Source organism: Pteronotus mesoamericanus, unplaced genomic scaffold, assembly GCF_021234165.1.
Source record: "Pteronotus mesoamericanus isolate MK-2021 breed Mesoamerican mustached bat unplaced genomic scaffold, CSHL_Meso_final contig_82, whole genome shotgun sequence".
In the NCBI taxonomy this organism is placed as follows: Eukaryota; Metazoa; Chordata; class Mammalia; order Chiroptera; family Mormoopidae; genus Pteronotus; species Pteronotus mesoamericanus.
The window spans coordinates 28113440-28133207 of record NW_026555265.1 but is presented as its reverse complement, the minus strand read 5'-3'; the positions used below and the strand labels follow the sequence as shown (position 1 = coordinate 28133207).

Here is a 19768-nt window from a genome sequence, read left to right as displayed (position 1 = left end):
TCATTCTAGAGATAAATCACGAACTTCCATTTTTTTCTCAACTAGCTACCTACTTGGTGAACTTTAGCTGTTGGCTAAACATTATTTTACTAAACCAATTTAACTTTAAAGTTGAGTAAAATGATAATTTCTTGAAATAATTTAGCATTTAGATTACAATCCCTCTCACACACACATGCTCGTATGTTTCATGGTAAAACTAGGCTTTAGAATTTTTTTGTCAAAGTTAAGAATGCTTTATTAAATATAACCCACCTTTATGTCTTGCCAGATACCGACCAAGCAGAAATATAGAACACAATGTGACAAATACAACGACCGCCACTATTCCTCCTATAAGAGCATGATCGGGGCCAGTCTGGCCAGCCAGAGCATTGGGGTCTAAAAAGGAAAAGAAAACATTGCTTAATTTAGTGTTATTTAGACATAGAATACATATCTGCATTTAGAATGAGTTACTTGAAATTAACATATTTATATTAAAATAAAATTTTATTAATGCGTATTATACCAATCATCTAATTAACAAATATTTGTAGTGTATTTATGATAGGTATTGTGTACCAATAGTGTACAAAATACCTGGGGATATAACATTTTACAAATCAATCGCCGTTGCTATTGAGTTTACATTTTAAAGAAAGGCTGAATAAACAAATGCACATGGTTTATGGTTTTGTATCATTTTATGCCTTTTGTCCCTCCTCTTCATCTGAAAATATGTGTGTGTGTAATTTTTAGTGAGATGAACACAACTATACCATTTTAAAAATAAAATTATGTCATGGGAAAGGATGAGACTGGAGATGATAGCTTGGGGTTTATCAATTTATAAATGTTATTTAAAGCTATGAAAATTGATAAACTCCCTAATAAGTCTAGATAGAAGAAAGGATATGAAAATTGAGCCCTGAAAAACTCCCATATTTAAAATTTTGGAAGAGAAAGTGCTCCTAACAGAGCAGACTGAGGAGAGAACAGGGCAGTAGAAAAGATCCCGGAGGTTACACTCTAGTCGTTCAAAGGGAAGAATGTATTTCAAGGAGAGGAAGGTGTTACAAATTGTGTTATGTATTATTGATAGAGGAGGATAATGAATACTCAGCATTGAAGATTAAGTGTCTGTTGAATTTGTGGCAATAGAGGAATGGTTGGAATGCCACAGATTAATAATGTACTTTGTATTCTGCCTTTTAGATGAAGCCAGCAAACTGCAGCCAGTTTTCAAGCAGAAATGGAAAAGACCAAAAGAAAGCCCAGATATTGAGGTACTTAAAAACTTGGAAAATCAACTATTTATAGAATCACATAGTAAGGAATAAAACTGAGTAAAGGTTTTAGCAACAAAATCCATCAAGGCTCAGCCCTATGGCAAAGATCAGATTGAATGCACTTCCTACCCTTCCAAGCCCTTTGTTCCAGATAGGATGACAGTAGCTGCTTACAGTCTAAAAGAGGGCTTTAGAAGAGGGAAAAAGTAAAGAAATAAATTGGGCTTGGCAATTATGCCTTCAAAATATCTTGGAGTATGGCTATAGGCACATGAGTACAGCCCATAGATTAGGAGTATACTGTTTTTGTTTTTCCTAAAGGTTGTATTTATTTATTTTTAAAGGGGAAGAGAGTGAGAAAGGGAGAGAAACATCAGTGTCCAGTTGCCTCTTGCACACCTCTTACTGGGGGCCTGGCCCACAACTCAGGCATGTGCCCTGACTGGGAATCACTGGTGACACTTTGGTTCACAGGGCAACACTCAATCCACTGAGCCACAGCAGCCAGGGTGAGTATACTGGGTTTTAATAGAAATATTGTATCCATGAAACATATGTCTAGATAGAAAGAAAAAAAAGAATGGCTATTTGAAATTTCAACTTCTGAACTCCCAAACTTAAAGAAAGCAAGAAGTAGACTATAGAAGCTATGTAGTCTCCATGGAAGGCACATTCTCAAACACTCACTTCAGATGTGGTCACCGAGTATGACTTACAAGGTTGCATTTCCCATAGTATAGAATTATGAGAAGTAAAAAAAGAATGAACAGAAGAGGATCCAGTTTCTGTAAGTAACCACAACTATTGTCAAGGCAGAGGGATCTTTTAATGTCAGCCTAACATGTTTCCATAATTACTAAGGACTGATGACTATTCAGTGTTTGCAATTTTTCTTTTATTTCTAAATCGGAACACTTATATTAAGGAGGGCTTCACCTGGCTTCGTTCTACCATTGTGTTTTGTGTATGGCTGGAGAAGAGCATTAGTCTTTTGGTTCATTTGTCCTTAACTAATGTACCCAGGTATGATGAAGGGAATTATGCATATCAATGATCTTGGTTTTTGAGTTCAATATATTGACTTGACAGATCTTTAGATTGTCTCTTTGGACAGGTTACAGCAGTGGTTTATGCGAGGAAAATGACATGAAAAGATATTTGGTGATCAGAAAGGTATATTGGGGCAGAGATTTCTAGCTGATAACAAACTTGTTTCCTATTCCTTCAATGCATGGAGCTAAACATTACCAAAGTCACCTTTAGTTGAATCTGACCATGTGATTTGTGTTCCAGACAATTGAATGAAGGCTCAGCCAGTAAAAACTCCCACATGTAACCCTGCAGAGTGATCTCAGATGATACAAGTTGACAATGAGAAAGCCCCCCAAATAAACAAGGTTATGGGTCAATAAATCTCCACCTGGAAGAAAATTGCTCAACTATGAATGCATGCATTTAACTGCATTTTTTAAAAAGAGATTATTTTTAAAACACTGAGCATTAAATAGTTAATCTGTAGAGCTATTGTTAATTTAGCATTCTATTATATATTTCTTGAATTTTCCTTAAATTCTGCTATTGGCTGTAAATCTAACAAAACAACAACAGCAACAACAACAACAAAGTGGGGGCAGCAGAAAATAAAGCTGCCATGACTCTAAATTCCCTATTTTTATTCCTTGCTTAGGTACTTTAGAATCAGTTTCAAATTAGACCTCTTGCTCAGGTCCCCAAGTATAGGTAGTCTTAATCATATCTATTTTATTTGCTGAATATATCTCAGAACTGAGATTCTTTTGGGAAACTGACGAGTCATTCTTGTTCATACGTACTGGTGCCTGTCTTATTTACTGAAGACAAATTCTGAGTAGTATTGCTGGATCAAATGGTATAAAATTTTTTGAGTCATTTGAAAAATATTGCCAAATTATATGGCAGGAAGATTGTATAAATCCATTCTTCACAATTGCACCTGAGTGATTTTTCCCTATATAGTACAAACATCAGATATTATAATTTTAAAAAGTGCCGATCTAATATTGAAAAGTATTAAGCATTTTGTGTTTACTAAATTATGTTAACATAAATGTGTTTAAATGCTTTTGCCCATATTGTTTAATTCATTTTGAAATGTCTCTTTATGCAGTTTGCCTATTTTTACATTTTAATTTTCTGTTTTAACAGTCCTCTCCATAAAAAGATGAAGAATTTTAGAAAGTTATTTTTATTTATTCTTTATCCATGGTCTTTTCAGCCATAGAAAAATCTTACAACTTTATGTAATCAAATCTATCAAAATTTCGTGTTATGATGCTTGATTTGTCAGTCATGATTTGAAATATTTGCCATGATAATGTTAGGTAGCAGCTAGGAATGAGCAGCCAGTGGAGCAATAAAGGCAGGACCCTCACCATCACAACCTAACAAAGACCTTCATACAGTAGGCTAGAAACAAAAGGAAGACATGTCTCACCTATTAACTCAGCAGCCCTGAGCTCAGCTTGATAGGATTGACAGGTGTCCCAAGCATTACAAGCAAAATAGCACAAGAGAAAGGGGAGTCCTTGAGACTGTCCTAAGAAGGGGACCTTCTGTAAGCTTTTGGAACAATCTCACTAAGATTGCCAGGTGTCCTTAACATCAAGAACAGGAGGAAGGTGGGTAGTCCCTGAGATTCTGTCCTGGGAAAGAGGGCTTCTCTAAAAATTTCTCTAAGACAAAGAACTTTTACTAACTGAGAAAGAAAGGCTTGTAGCTGTGGAGGAGGATACCTCTAGAAGCCAGATGAGGTATATAATCCCAAACCCTGATAGTTGGCATGATTAGATTAGGTAAATACCCACTCGTAACCTGGGCTCAAGTGTATAGAACAAACTAACTGACAAATCACTAACAACTTTTTTTTCCTCTCTATGTGGGGTATTTAAACTTGATGGGTGCCTGCTTGCAAGTCCATGCTTATATATTACATAAATAAACTTGCTATCTCATTTCTACTATACGTGTTTGTCTCCTGCTTGAACTATTCTCTTGTGTGCGAAACAAGAAACCAAGTTGGGGGGGAAGGCCCCCTGACTCAGGTCTCTCCCCATCCATAACAATAAGATTATACATATAGAGTTTTATGTTATCATCTAACAAATATTGTCATTTTTTTAATCTAAAATATATCTTGGCCTATAATTTGAAGCTAGAGTATAAAATATAATTTTGATTCTTGATATCCAGTTGTTCCCACACTATTTCTCTCATCAATAATTTTTTTAGCCATGAACTGTGAGGTCTGTCCAGAAGTTATCCAGCCATGTAATATGAAAAATAGAGACATTTACCAAAGAAGTTACAAGACAAGAAACATTGTACGTAGGACAGTGATATCTCAGTCCCCTTCAAAGTAGACATCTTGGGACCTCGCGCAGTTCTCCCAGTCACTGTCAGCTGCCACATCATATTTTCCTGAATCTCATCGATGGTCTGCAACTTCTTCCCTCTCAAAGATGATTTGAGGTTTGGGAAAAGCCAGAAGTTTCAAGGCACCAAATCTGGGCTGTGGGGGCGCTGAGTTACCTGGTTGACTTGATGTTTCACCAAAAAAGTCTGCCCAAGATGTGATGCATGGGCTGGCATGTTGTTGCGATGAAGCTGCCAATCACCAGTTGCCCAAAGCTGCAGCCTTCTGAATCATCTGAATAGTTTCCGTGGAGGAATGTTCAAGCTTAATGCAAAATTTGATGCAGATCCGTTGCTCTACTAGCTGTTATTTTGAATGTGATGGCAACACAGTACACATGCTCACTCAATGGCATCTACTGTCCTGTCCCCACTGCCTATTATAGTGAAGTCATCATTGTTCATACATGTGCATTCCAGTCCACTCTCTTTGGCTGCCAGGTTACACTGATGTCCAGTAAGCCATTCTCATTTTATTAAAAATGGCTAGAATTTTCTTGGACATACCTCATAAATTTCCACATATTTTTTATGTATCTGCATATTCTAATGTGTTCTATGTATAAGATTTACATATGCAATTCTACATTAGTATTGTAATTTTTAAAATCTTTTTAATGCCTTGGAAGATAAATTTTATATCAGGTTCAGAATAATTTTGCATGAAACTAAAATACACTAGATTGTTTACTACAGTTTAACTAATTTACACACAGATATTTTTATATACTGAGTTTTCCATGATGGTAGTATAATTCTTTCATTATGAAATCTTTAGTGTCTTTTAGTAAGTGATTTTCTTGTATATGGCTGGATGTTTTCATTAATTATTTGCCATTTCTAAACAGTGTTTTTAATTATATTTTATTGTTTATGCTATTAGAGTTATCCCCACATTTTCCTCCTTTGCCCCACCTAGTCCCCTCTCTTACTCTCTCAGGCAATCCTACACAATTGTCTGTTCCTGTGGGTCATGCATATATGTCCCTTGACTAATCCTTTCACCTTCTTACATCCACTACCTCTCCCCTTCCTCTCCGTTTCTATTTTGCTTGTCAGTTTATTTTGTTCATTATATTCCACATATATATATGAAATTATATGGTATTTATCTTTCACTGACTGGCTTATTTCACTTAACATAATACTTGTTTTCTCCAAGTCTATGCATGCTGCCGCAAAAGATAAGAGTTCTTTCTTTTTTACTGCTCTGTAGTTTTCCATTGTATAAATGTACCACAGCTTTTTTTATCCACTCATCTACTGATGGGTACTTGGGCTGTTTCCAGATATTGGTTATTGTTTAGTGCTGTTATGAACATAGGAGTGCATATATTCTTTTGAGTTGTTGTTTTGGGATTCTTAGTATATAACCCTGGAATTAGAATCGCTGGGTCAAAAGGCAGTTCCATTTATAATTTTTTGAGGAACTCCATGCTGCTTTCCATAGTGGCTGTGCCAGTCTGCATTCTCACCAATAGAGCACTAGGGACCGCTTTTCTCTACATACTTGTCAGCACTTGTTTGTTGATTTATTGATGGTAGCCATTCTGGCAGGTATCAGTGAATATCTCATTGTGGCTTTCATTTCCATCTCTCTGATGATTAGTGACATTAAGCATTTTTTCTTATGTCTATGGACCATCCGTATGTCTTCCTTGGAGAAGTGTCTATTCAGGCCCTTTTTTTAATTGAATTGTTTGGTTTTTTTTTTTTTTTTTGGTGTTGAGTTGTATAAATTCTTTATATACTTTGGAAATTAAACCTTTACCAGATGTATCATTGGCAAATATGTTCTCCCATAGAGTGGGTTCCCTTTTCATTTTGATGATGGTTTCTTTAGCTGTGCAGAAGCTTTTCAATTTGATCTAGTCTCTTTTCTTTTTTTTTCTCTCTTTGTTTTCCTTGCCCTAGGAGCTGTATTCGCAAAAACATTGCTACATGATATATCTGAAATTTTACTGCCAATGTTTTCTTCTAGGATTTTTTAATATTTTGAAACATTTTGTTATTTTTTAAATATGTTAATTTTTATTAAACTTTATTCCTTCTTTTTTTATTTCCATTCATTTTTTCCTTATGTAGTTATTTTCTAAAGTTTTTATGAAGATTATATTTGTCATTTTTATTTCCTAACCATCAGGCTTAATATTTTTACTAGTTTAAATAGTGTTTTAGTTGTTCTCTTAAGATTTTTCTTCCTGTTATAATATAAATATTAAATATATTTATACTGTACATCTTAGTGTTTTGTGAATAATGTCAGTATCATCATGCTTCTGCTGATCTCAGAATTGCATCATAAATCTTAGGGGACTAGCCACAAGTCTTCTTTTGACAATGGTCCGTCTCTATTCATCTCAATGTATAGTCAACTTTATAGTTCCTATTTATCTAAAATTTGATGGTAAAGATATTCATCCCTTGATGATATGCAGTACATATCTTGTGAAAATAGCATGCCATGAGAACAATATGTTTGAACCTTGAATATCTAAGTATTATTTTGTTGTGACTAAACACTCAACTGGCTAAAGAATCCCTGCTTTTTGTTGTTTTGACTTAACAAGTTAGAACAATTTGTCAGTGTCTGACTATTTGTTTTGCTTTTCTCCACCCCAAATAAATCTGATCTACATGTGTTTGTTTTCCATATTTTTTAAGTGACCTACATTTCTGAATAATTGTTATCAGTATTCTTTGTTTTTTTCCCCCTCCATTATATTATATTTTACCTAGAAGTATTTTCTAGTTTTTCTCTAGTCAGAATTTTGTTTCATTTGAAAACATATTTTTTATTAAAATTAGATTAGTTCATTTGGTTTTGGCTTATGACTTTTTTATACTCTTCTTTTTAATGTTTTAGGTAGCAGTTTGTTGGACTTATTTTTCTCTTTTTTTAAATTTATTTTTTTATTGTTCAAGTACAGTTGTCTCCATTTTCCCATCATCACTTTTTCCCTGCCCCACCCACCCCCACCTCCCACCCTCAACCCTTCCCCACATTGGCTTTGTCCATGGGTCCTTTATACATGTTCCTTGACTTGACCCTTCCCCTTCTTTTTCCCATTACTCCTCTCACTTCTCCTCTCTGGTGACTGTCAGTTTGTTTGTTTTTTTCCAATGTTGTTGGTTATATTTTCTTGCTTGTTTGTTTTGTTGATTAGGTTCCACTTATAGGTGAGATTATATGGTATTTGTCTTTCACTGCCTGGCTTACTTCGCTTAGGATAATGTTCTCTAGTTCCATCCATGCTGTCACAAAGGGTAAGAGTTCTTTCTTTCTTTCTGTTGTGTAGGACTCCATAGTGTAAATGTACCACAGTTTTTTGATCCATTTAGTGATGGGCACTTAGGTTGCTTTCAGCACGTGGCTATTGTAAATTGTGCTGCTATGAACATTGAGGTGCACAGGTTCTTTGAATTGGTGTTTTGGGATTCTCAGGGTATAATCCCAGCAGTGGAATCATTGGGTCAAAAGGCAGTTCCATTTTCAGCTTTTTGAGGGAATTCCACACTGCTTTCCACAGTGGCTGCACCAGTCTGTATTCCCACCAACAATATATTAGTGTTCCCTTTTCTCCACAGCCTCACCAGCACCCATTGTTGATTTGTTTATGATGGCCATTCTGACTAGTGTGAAGTGGTATCTCATTGTGGTTTTAATTTGCATCTCCCTGATGGCTAGTGATGCTGAGCATCTTTTCATATGTCTCTGGGCCCTGTGTATGTCCTCCTTGGAGAAGTGTCTGTTCAAGTCCTTTGCCCAGTTTTTAATTGGGTCATTTGCCTTCCTGGAGTGGAGTTGTATGAGTTCTTTATATATTTTGGCGATCAAACCTTTGTCCGAGGTATCATTGGCAAATATATTTTCCCATACAGTTGGTTCCTTTTTCATTTTGCTGATGTTTTCTTTAGTTTTGCAGAAGCTTCTTATTTTGATGAAGTCCCATTTGCTTATTCTTTCCTTTATGCCCCTTCCTCTATGGGACATATTGGTGAAAATATTGCTGCATGGAATATTTGAGTTTCCTGCTTATGTTCTCCTCCAGGACTTTTATGCTGTCACAACTTATATTTAAGTCTTTTATCAATCTTGAGTTTATTTTTTATTAAAAATTATTCTTCTTTCTATTTTCTTCCTTGGATAATTCATTTATGCATTGGGCAGAACACCATATTTTATATTGTTTATATGTAATTACTTTATTCTATCTTTATAATCATTTTACTAATTTATATTTTGTTTTAGTTATATTTTCCATGTTTATTTTCTGTTTAGTTGATTTCCTTTTCTATCATTTCTTATTTCTTTCAAAAGAAATTTTTTATTGATTGTGACTTTGGTTTAGTTCTACTCTACTCAATCCATTCTCTATTCAGTAGATCTTTAAAATAGTTTCATAATATTAACAATAAAAGGTGGTAGCTTTTTATTATTTTCTTCATTTTAGTATAATAATTCTTTTTAAACATCTGGGAGAATATTTTTCATTGGTGTACACACATTATTTCTCTTCTTTTATTGCAAACATGTGTCACTGTATGTATATTAATTTTTTAAAACTTATTTATAATTCCTTGTATTTTCCTTTGTTATATTCATTCTTATTGTTGAGATGTTTTGAAGAAGGATTCTATGTTGTAATGCTGGTGTTTATTCTTGCTCAGCTATAAAGAGGCAGATCAATTCACCTGCAGAAACTATCTTTGTAACTGAAATACGGATCATACGACATCTGTACATAGTAGATGGACTGAAGAAAGAGCCTTTGGATGTAAATCGTTATTGGAGAGATTCCATTATTCATTTAATATACTTTAGCCAATGATCTTCACTTGCACAGTAGAGTTCAGATAATTTAAGTCATTGCCTTCATTTTTTATACATTAAGACTATTTGGTTAGAATTGGTTTTAGATCAATTCACTTGATATTTTAAGAGATATATTTTTAGATATATTTTAATATATGTAGATATATACGAATTTAAAAGAAAGGAATCTATTTACACATATTTATAGATATATTAAGACACACTATGACTTTCAGAGAAAGTAATCTTTAACACTTATTTATTTTACCTTATTCAAAAAGTTCTACACGTATTCTTTTAATATATGTACAAAACACTTTAAACTTTAGCCTTTATATCATCAACAAAGTAAGTCCACATTTAGTCCCAGGATTTTTAATGTTTCAAAGACAATATAAATATAGACAATGTTACTTTGCATGTCTACTTGTAAATCGATTTTTAAAAAAAAAACAACTCGCCTTGTTGTTTATGCTTTTTATTTTTCCCCTGTAACTCTTAAAACTGTGTCTGTCCTTAATTTCTATTCTTAGTAACTAAAGCAAATGATTGAGACTGAGGACCAGATAAGTATTACCTGAACAATGCAGAGATAATACATAATTTAGATATTTACATCTAAATTATGAGACTCTCCTGTATATCCTTTCTCGCACCCCTCTCCTACTGTCATACAATAAAAAGATGAATTACAGCCACCTGAAGTTTCTCTACAGATAGCTGAGTCTGCATTTTTTTTTCAGATAAACACATCATGTGTCTTTAAAGACAATTATTCATTCTCAAGCATTACCTCATGATATGCTAGAGAAGCTGTTAACACTGGAGTAGGTAAATTCCATTAGTTTCAGAATGTATTAGCAGTCTCTTTTACTTAACAATGTACAAAAGACAAAAAACATTGTGGAATTAAATCTTTTCAAGCTTAAAATCTTTTAAGTAGGGTTGCTGGACTCTTATTAAAAGACTCGAAAGAGAAAATTATGTCAAATAATAATATTTAGGTTCAGCAATTTCTGACACTTAGATAAGTAAAATAAATCTTATAGTTTATTAAAAATTAATATGGAGAATCCTAAATTACATGATTCTATCTGAAGTCATTACAGGGGATTTTTATCATAAAGTCTATGATTTTTTTCCCCATAAAAATAAGAAGTGCCAACTCTAAAGAAAGAATGTCTGATTTTCTATGATCATAGTAGCAGAGATTGTAAGTGCTACATAGTTGTTAATTCAAGGTTAGAATTATTTTACAATAAATATTTTATTAACTATTATATATTATTTCCAGTTTGAATAAAATGATAGATAAAAGTAAAATTACTTTATGTAAATGTTTTAAAATTAGGTTCCAAGACCATTTTTAAAAGAAATTGTCACCATACACACACACACAGTCATTAGTTTATTTTATTAAGATATAATTTACATTCAATAAACTTTAAATATACAGTTTTGTTGAAATATTTGTGTATATATACATCTATGTAACCACCACCTAGATTAAGATAAATGACATTTTCGGCACTTGTATAAGCTCCCTGGTGCCACTACCCTGACCTCTGTTACCATAGATTAATTTTGTCTAATTTTGAATTTTATATCAATGGAATCAGGCGACATGTCTCTTTTGTTTTGTTTTTTTTTTTTTGACTCAACATTATGTTAGTGAGATTTATCCATAATTTTTGAGGCAGCAGGCGTTCACTCTTTTGTATGCTATGCAGTACTCCCCTGTATGAACATACCACAGTTTATTAATTCTATTATTGAATTCTCTAATTTTTCACTATTATGCACAACACTGCTTTGAATATTCTTGTGTGCATCTTTTGGTGGACATAAGGACTCATTTGTTTGGGGCATATATTCCACGAGTAGTTGCTGGAATAAAGTATATGTATGTCTTGCAGGGCCATATAATTTTTTAGAGTGGCTGTAACAGTATATAGTCTCACCAGTGATGTAGGAGACTTCCAGTTGTCCTATGTTCTGACCAGCACTTGGTGTTGTTGGGGTTTTTAGTTTTAACCGAACTGATGGGAAAACAGTCCATTATTGTGATTTTAATTTGTGTTTCTACAGTCACTAATGATGTTGAGCATCTTGTCATGTTTATTGTCTATGTGGTGCCCTCTACTGTAAAGTATCTAACTCTCTCACACATTTTTAATTGGGTTGTCTGTCTTTTTTCTATTAATGTGTAGGAGTTCTTTATGTATTCTGGATATGAGTCTTGTATCAAAATTTTGTGTCGTAGATATTTTCTCCCAGTCTGTGCCTAATTTTTGCTATTTTAATGGTGTCTTTTGATTGACAGAAGTTCTTAATTTTCTTGAAGTTCACTGTATCAACTTTACTTGGTCAGCGCATTTTTTAAAAAAAACTATTTATTTTTAGATGGAGGGAAGGAAAGGGAGAAAAACATCAATGTGAGAGAGAAACATCGACCACTCGCCTCTCATATGAGCTCCGACGGGAACCAAACACACCATCCAGGAGTGTGTCCTGACTGGGAACTGAACCAGCAAACTTTTTCTTTATAGGATGACACCCAACTAACTGAGCCACACTGGTCCAGGGTATCATTATATATTAAAATATATGTTTTCCACAGGAAAATTTGGGTGAACACTCACGGTTTAAAAAATAATAAAACTCTAAGGATGTGTACTATAACAAGCATATTAATTTACCTATTTGTAAAGTTGATATAAAATTTTTACTGTTTTCCTTTTTAAAATTTTATTTATTGATTCTGAGAGAGAGAGAGAGGGAAGGAGAGAGATGTTGTTCACTTATTTATGCATTCATTGGTTCTCATATGTGCCCTGACTGGAGATCAAACCCGTATCAGGACAACAGTCAGACCTATTGAGGTATCTGGCTAAAGCTACAGTTTTCTTACTAAAATATAGCAAAAACTATCTAAAAAATGTTTAAATGATAGGGTTTGGACTGCAAGTTCATTATCAATAATTTAGTATCAATTTAGAAAAAAATGAACTATTGAATTAAATACAGAGTAGAAAATTGCTATTTAACACTGAAGTTAGAGACAAGTAAGAGAAATATTTGATAAATCTAGAAAGAAAATTCAATGTCAATACTGAAAAATAGAAAAGTAAGAAGACACTGGAATGAATAGAATAGGAATTAGTGAACAGAAGCAAATACCTCTTATGTAAAAGTCACCAGAGTTCCCAAATAACAACCATCAGAGTTGTGGAATGAGCTAAACGAATGAAAAGCAGAGTAGAATAAATTTGGACCAAAAATGATGCTGGGATATATGATAAAAACCACTTTAATAATAAAGCCAATTATACTGCTATTCTGGATCTACTTTAAAGAGTTGTTGTTGTTTTTGTGTGTGTGTGTGTGTGTGTTTTGGTTTTTTTTTTTTTTTGGAGGGAAGTGATTGAAAACTTTGAAAAAGTTCAGTTTAAGAATAAAATGGTTAAAACATGAAATTAAATTCAGAAAAAGAAGTGTGTAAGTGGGATTATCACCTTTAGACATAGATTGCATAGAGATTTTTCAAGTTTAGTTTCCCTATATAAGTGATTTTGATCACAGTCTGGTGATATTTAACATTTCTACTTAATTCCCTATCTCTTTGCTGGGAATGTACCTGTATAGCATATCTGAGACTTTGGAAAACATGATTTTCATTCTTCCTTTATTCCTTCCTCCCTCCCTCTTTTTCCTTTCTTTCTTTCTTCCTTTCTTCCTTTCTCTCCGGCCCCTCCTTCTTTCTACTGCTGTAGATAAATTATGTTCTCTGAAAATTCTTATACTGAAGCCATACCCCTAATGTTATGATATTCAGAGATAAGATCTTCAAGAGAAACTAGGTTTAAGTGAGGTCATGATGGTGTAGCCCTCATAATGAGATCAGTGCCTTATAAGAAAAGAAAAAAATGTCAGAGCACTTTCTTCCCTTCCTCCCTTCTTTCCTTTCTTCCTTCTTTCCTTCCATCCATCCATCTATCCATCCATCTATCTATCTAACCAATCCATCTATCTATTTACCTATATCTTTGCCATATAAGGTCACAGCTTAAAAGCAACTCTCTGCAAACCACAAAGAGAGCTTTCACCAGAATCTGGACTGTGCTCACACCATGATCTTGGTCTTCTGATGACCAGAATGTGAGAAATAATATGTTAAGTCTCTCAGTCTATAGTATTTTGCAGGCTGAACTGACTGATACAGAAACTACAGCATTAATCTTTTACAAATATTAAAACCCTTGAATTATGTGAAAATTTAAGACAATAGAAAATAGATCTTGGGAAGTCTGGAAAATCTATACTCATCCCCAGCAATGAACTGTGAACAATTAGAATACTGAAGACTGAGCAAATGAATTCTTTTCAGTGAGTTAGCTGTAATGAAGTTGTGCCTTGTATTTAGGTGCTGTAGTGAGTTACACTGCAATCCTCTGGTCTCTATTAACTCATATGCTAGTGTTTCACAGCAGTTAAGTGTTGGGAAATGCCCTGTCTGGTTTCAGGAACTGTAACCCCGCTAACAGGTGAGAGGGCCCTAAGGCTGGAAATAATCAAGGAGGCCTTGGGAAAACAGGCCACTGAGGAGATAAAGCCTGTCCCCCTGGCACGGGCGCAGCTCCTGTCTCCCTCACATCACCCTGCTTGGCCCTGTGATGGTTGGTTGTTGATGGTGGGTAAGATTTCTCATGAGGAGAAACAACCTAAGACACACATCGGCCAGTATGGGCAGCAGACAAGGACTTGGGGAACATGGAGAAAGGGCAAAAAGTCCTGCACCCCTCCGCTCTTCTTAGACATGGCTGGAGTCCTCATTCTCTCTGAAAGAAGTCTCCTTGTCTCTTGGCAGCTCCTTGCCCCCGCCTGGCTCAGGCTCAGAACAGTACTCGAGACAGCCCTAAACTAGATCTGATGGTTGCCAGGGAAATCAGGCCTAAAAGTAAATTCTTTAAAGTGTGCTTTGCTTTTCCCTCAAAAGCCATGATAACCAGCTCATGCTGGGAAGGAAATTTACATTATTGACAGACCCTAACCCTATACCTTTTGGCACTCTTGTGTTTACTACACTCTCATGTTTAGTCGTCTCTCTTGTTTACTAGTCTTCTCTCGGATCCCTGTAAATGTGTGTGTTCCTTCTATTTGTTTTCTTCAAAACATCACCCATTCTCTGTAAACATTAACATACTGTTGTAATGAGATAAGCTGCACATTCCTATTACCCAGCTCCAATGATAACCCTTTCAATAAAAGCCTTTGGGAAAAGGGGCTCGGGGCCTTCCCCACTAGAGGGAAGAGCCATGCCCCCTCTCCTGGCAAACAGAGAAGTGTTTGCGATGACTTGGTATTTATTCCCATCCGTGACACCCCCAAGATGGGCTCTGTGGGATTCAGAGTCCGTGCTCCCATCAGCTGGTCCAGGACAGTAACCCTCAGAGCCTTGATCACTGCACCCCCCCCCCACTACACCCTCCGTCCCCTCAGCAGTTAAGATGTAATGATTGATATCAAGAGCATCAAATGAAATCAGTCTTGGAATGAAACAATGTGTTATTTATACAAATGGAAGAAAAGCAGCAGAGTGAAGCAGAAAAGTCAATGAAAGTTTTTTCATGTGGAAGAAATTGCTGACAAAATTCTGGATTTACAAATGTTTATACCAAAACTTAAACCACTTATTACTTATTGCTCTCAGTTTGATGTTGGCCAGGTTTCTTAGCCTTTTCATCTTTAGAATGTGAATACTCTTATTTCCCAGGGTACTCAAAGACTACATGTGTTTCTGTACATAAAGGGCTTAGAAGAATGTCTCACACAATGTGTTACAAGCATTCTCTAGATGTTAGTTTTATGGGAGGTGGGGATGGAGGAGGTATGAACTTCTGTGTAGAAAAATATAGTTTACTTTTCAACTTTAAAAGACTTGGTCAAGACTTTATGTGGTAACTGTGGACCATACTAAGTGACTGAATATTTGAGAGATGAGGGATATTAATGGAGATAGACTTCAAAAACATAAGATTGGATAAAATAAATGTGCTGGGAGTCTGATGGATAAAGATTAAATGAGAGAATAATTTATTAATATTTAATCAATGCCAAGTTCTGTATTATAAATGGCTTATTTTATTCAATGTGTATAAAGTGTTGACTCAGAAAATCAGTTATTATTAATATAAAGTTTGATAAATTGTGGGACAGCTCGCCTAAGCAAGTTTCTGAAATAATTTTTGAGACGTTTTAAAAATAATTATGAAAGTCAGTTTTTAGGCTGTGTGAAATGACTCCTATATTGACATTGAGTTTGCTGAGGTAATTTCTAGACTTTTCTCACCAAATTTTATTCTCTTTTCTTCTGTCATAAAGAAGAATTCAATCCCCATCTATGTTAAATGGCCCTCTGTTAGCGCTGCTCCTTCATCCTATAAGAATTCCTTCTTTTCCTGTGTGCATGCAAAGTCCAAGCAACAGTGACAAGTCTCTCCATGTCATTTAGCCCTAAATTACTTCTCTCAGAAGTTTTGTTTTTCTTTTCAATACATTTGCTTTAGTTTATTTTCACCCAAATAGATGTTTTCTTGACAATAAAGTTGTGTCTTACATTTGTAATATAGCTGCAACAGCACTTTCACCCAGTTCTTAGGACCAAGCAAATTGAATGAGTAAATGGATAACATTATATTCTTATATTGAATTTCAGGCAGAACTTGAATCTTTAGATGCTAATTTGCTGTGCTAAACAATGAATTTCTGTTCCTTCATGATATTAAATTATTTGTTTAAATATTGTAATACTGCTAATATCTAAATATTTTAGAAATTAGTGCTAAGTAAAAATGACATACAGATTTGTACTTAATGCTTCAAATAATTTGATTCTGACATTAAATTTGAATTTTTAAATCTACTTAGCCTACTTCCCCCCACTTTAAATTAAGTAATGCTTCAGAAAGATCATTATGCTCAAACAAGAAATAATTACACATAATTTATGGAGAAAAAATATACTTTTTTTTCGGCAGTATATGTCATTAACAAAGTCCCTGGAGAGAAATAAATATAATGTGAATCAAATAATGAGCTTTATAAGGCTAGAAATTGTAAATAAATTTGTATTTTATAGTTTTGTGTTATATATTTTTCAGGAAAAATATACTTAGGTTCATTCTACAGTGTGCAGTTTCTTTGACATTTATGTGATATGTAGAAGCTGCTGTTTTTTTCTTCTGTTGCCTCATATCTTTTTAACTAGGAACTGTTCTGCCTTCAATGTCAACAATACCTAAATCTTTGTGTGTCACTGGTTTCGCCTACACACATACAATTAATAAATGGGAACAACCATTAAAAAGGAAGACAAATGGTTTGTATATGACATTGTCATATGTCTATTTTGGCATTGTGCTATGTACACATCTAAAAATACGAATTAAAGTATTTTTGAGCAGACTAAAGGTTAAATAAATTATATGCAATGATTTCTGCAGAACAAAATCTAGATTTAAGCATGCTTCTTTTTAAACTAAAATTAAAAAAAAAGATAACCTGGTACTAAGTATGCCTTTAAAGGTAACAACAATCAGAAAGGTTTATTTTTAAAATACTTAGAAAATATAAAGTCTAAATGTTTGACAATAAGAATATTTGTAACGTTCAACATTATTTTAAAAAGTTTAGTATGCATCAATTGTTTATTATTTTTATCCCTGTGCAGAAATTATTGTGATAGAAGAATAAACATTTAAAATGGTGGGGAAAGATTACCTGCAGAAACATATTTATTCTTTTTTATGGGTTCATACATGAAAAACACAATACCACTGCTGCTAAACTAATTTCCCTTTATAAATCTACAATAAGTGCTAGTCGAACTATTCAAACAAATTGAATTGTATTATTATTTTTGAATTGATTATTCTGGGATAACCACAATAGTTATATTGTCTATATTCATATAAGTTTTTAAAACTTATTGAACCAGTTCCCCAGTTATAATAATGAATATATTCAGAACAATATAATGTACATGTCCTTTCTACATACCATTTAGGATTGATGATCACATACTAGTGAGAAAGTTTTGTGATGTTTTAAATATTAAAATCTTAAGCTTACTGGAATCTTATCCTGTTATTTTTTTTGATATTTTAAATTATGTTCAAATAAAAAGTAAATCTCTCTTATCTTGCTCTTACACCTTTATGCACTATGTGACCTATGTAATCTAACCACTTTTTGCTTCAGTTTCCACATACGTAACATAGGAAAATAGTAGCACAAACTACATAGAACATTTCTGTGGCTCGGGTCAAGTGATGCATATAAAGGTCTTATTACAACACTTATCCCATAAAAAATAATAACTATAATGTTTAATGTTTATTAAAAACATTGTTTTTTATCACTTTTTAAATTTTTAAATCGGTATTAACTAATTTTATTTTTAACTCAATGTTACAAAATTGTTACTACTATCATATAAAATTTGGTAGATTTTTAGAGTAGATATTTAATAAATGCCTTTGTTATTATAGCTTATGTATCAAGTTTCAAATTGAAAGCAAAACCTAATGCAAAATGACTTAGACTTGTATTAATGTATTTTCATTGGAGGAAACATATTATCATGACTAAGTATCTGAAAAGAAATGTTCACATGAAAAACTTTTCCAGGTTTCAGAAAGGATTCCTTTCCCAGGAGTCTTTGCTTTCTCTGTGTTGTGTAGTCTTCTGAGATCATTGCATGAGGACAGTGGAAGAGAAAAGTCAAAGACCAAGCATCAGTGAATTCCTTCCTCACCCCATAATCCAGACCTATTTTCCAAAATGGCCAAAGCTATAAATGAAGGCTAGATTTGGCAAGTTCACAAATATATTTAGACTCAAAAGGTAAGATATAAAACATATTTAGTATTCAAATTATTTACTTTCAAGAAAAATTCAGTCTCTTAATTAATGAGTTAGAACAAAAAAATGCATTAGGTATTATGGACAGGAATTCAGAATACCACTTATTATTCTTGAATCTATTTCCCTACACAGCTATGGAAGAGATTTTGAAAGAAGGCTGTATAAAATTGTGATTTTTTTTTCTAACATGAATTTTGAGGAAAATATTAGTGTAAAGCTTCAGTGTAATTAACTCTTGAGATAAGGGTCTATTGTTCATAATTTACATATTTAAGATCTGTCAGGTGTTGCTATATCCTCACCATCATTAATAATTTAATGAGCAGATAGCATGCAGACCTAGACACTGAATATGACAGCATGAGTTGTGTGTTTGTTTGTGAATATGAAATAAATGCCATTGTTCCCAAAATAAAATAAAGTTTGTACAAAAACATACCATTCATAAATTATGGCAATGCTTCCAATTTAAACATCATAAAATTGCATATTTTATAATTTAATGGAATTTTTAATTTAAAAAATAAGGACACAAGATAAACTAACTAAGCCTGCAACAAATTCTTGAGAGGGAATTTATTTAAATATTAATGAGTGGCAGATATGTCTATAAAATAATTCTGCCCTTCCAAGTTAATATGAAGTATGATTATATATAAAATTTAGTCCTACATCATAATTAAAAAGCACTGGGCCTAAATTCCTGCTTTGCATAAAATATAACTACTCATTTTAACTTTTATTAAATAGCATTTAGTAGTCTAAGTATACAAATGAAAAGACCTAACTGAAAGCCCTTAGTATATTAATAAGGTCATTTAAACTAAACTGAAGAAAAATTTAAATGGCAAAGTTAAAATATCTGTATTATATATTCTACACTGTGTCTATGGTCATAAAAGTAGATTTCCAAAATCTTTTTAAAGTGGTACTTAGACCTGGAGTTTTAATAAAAGAGCCTTATATCTTTCCTCTACTTAAGCAATAAACATACAATGTAGAGGAAGAAACCATGTCCTTCATAAATATCATTAAATATATAACCGAAAATAAGTCATATTCTAAATGTTACTGGAAACCTAATGTAGTCATAATCAGTCATCTAAGATTAACATAATTGTTTGTTTTTATAATAAATGGAGTGTTGTTTCATTCCCTTCTTTCCTCTTTCTCCCACCTCCACATAAAATCACTTTTTCTGCATTCTTTCTTAGAATCTATCACTCAACAAGAGTTCAAATTGTCTTTCAAGATAACATATTAAGAAAATAACAATTAACTAAGCTATTTTCTCAAGGTCATATTT

The 19768-nt window shown here is 33.4% G+C and overlaps 1 protein-coding gene across 1 annotated transcript in view; it reads right to left on the bottom strand.

Moving 5' to 3' along the window:
• The window catches only part of CADM2 (cell adhesion molecule 2), a gene marked incomplete at its 5' end in the record, with an annotated part of 236746 nt that overhangs the window by 8091 nt on the left and 208887 nt on the right, over nt 1-19768 (bottom strand). Inside the window, one exon of the mRNA XM_054585063.1 lies at nt 256-381. Coding sequence (XP_054441038.1) covers nt 256-381 — 126 coding nt within the window. The remainder of the gene's footprint in view (nt 1-255; nt 382-19768) is intronic.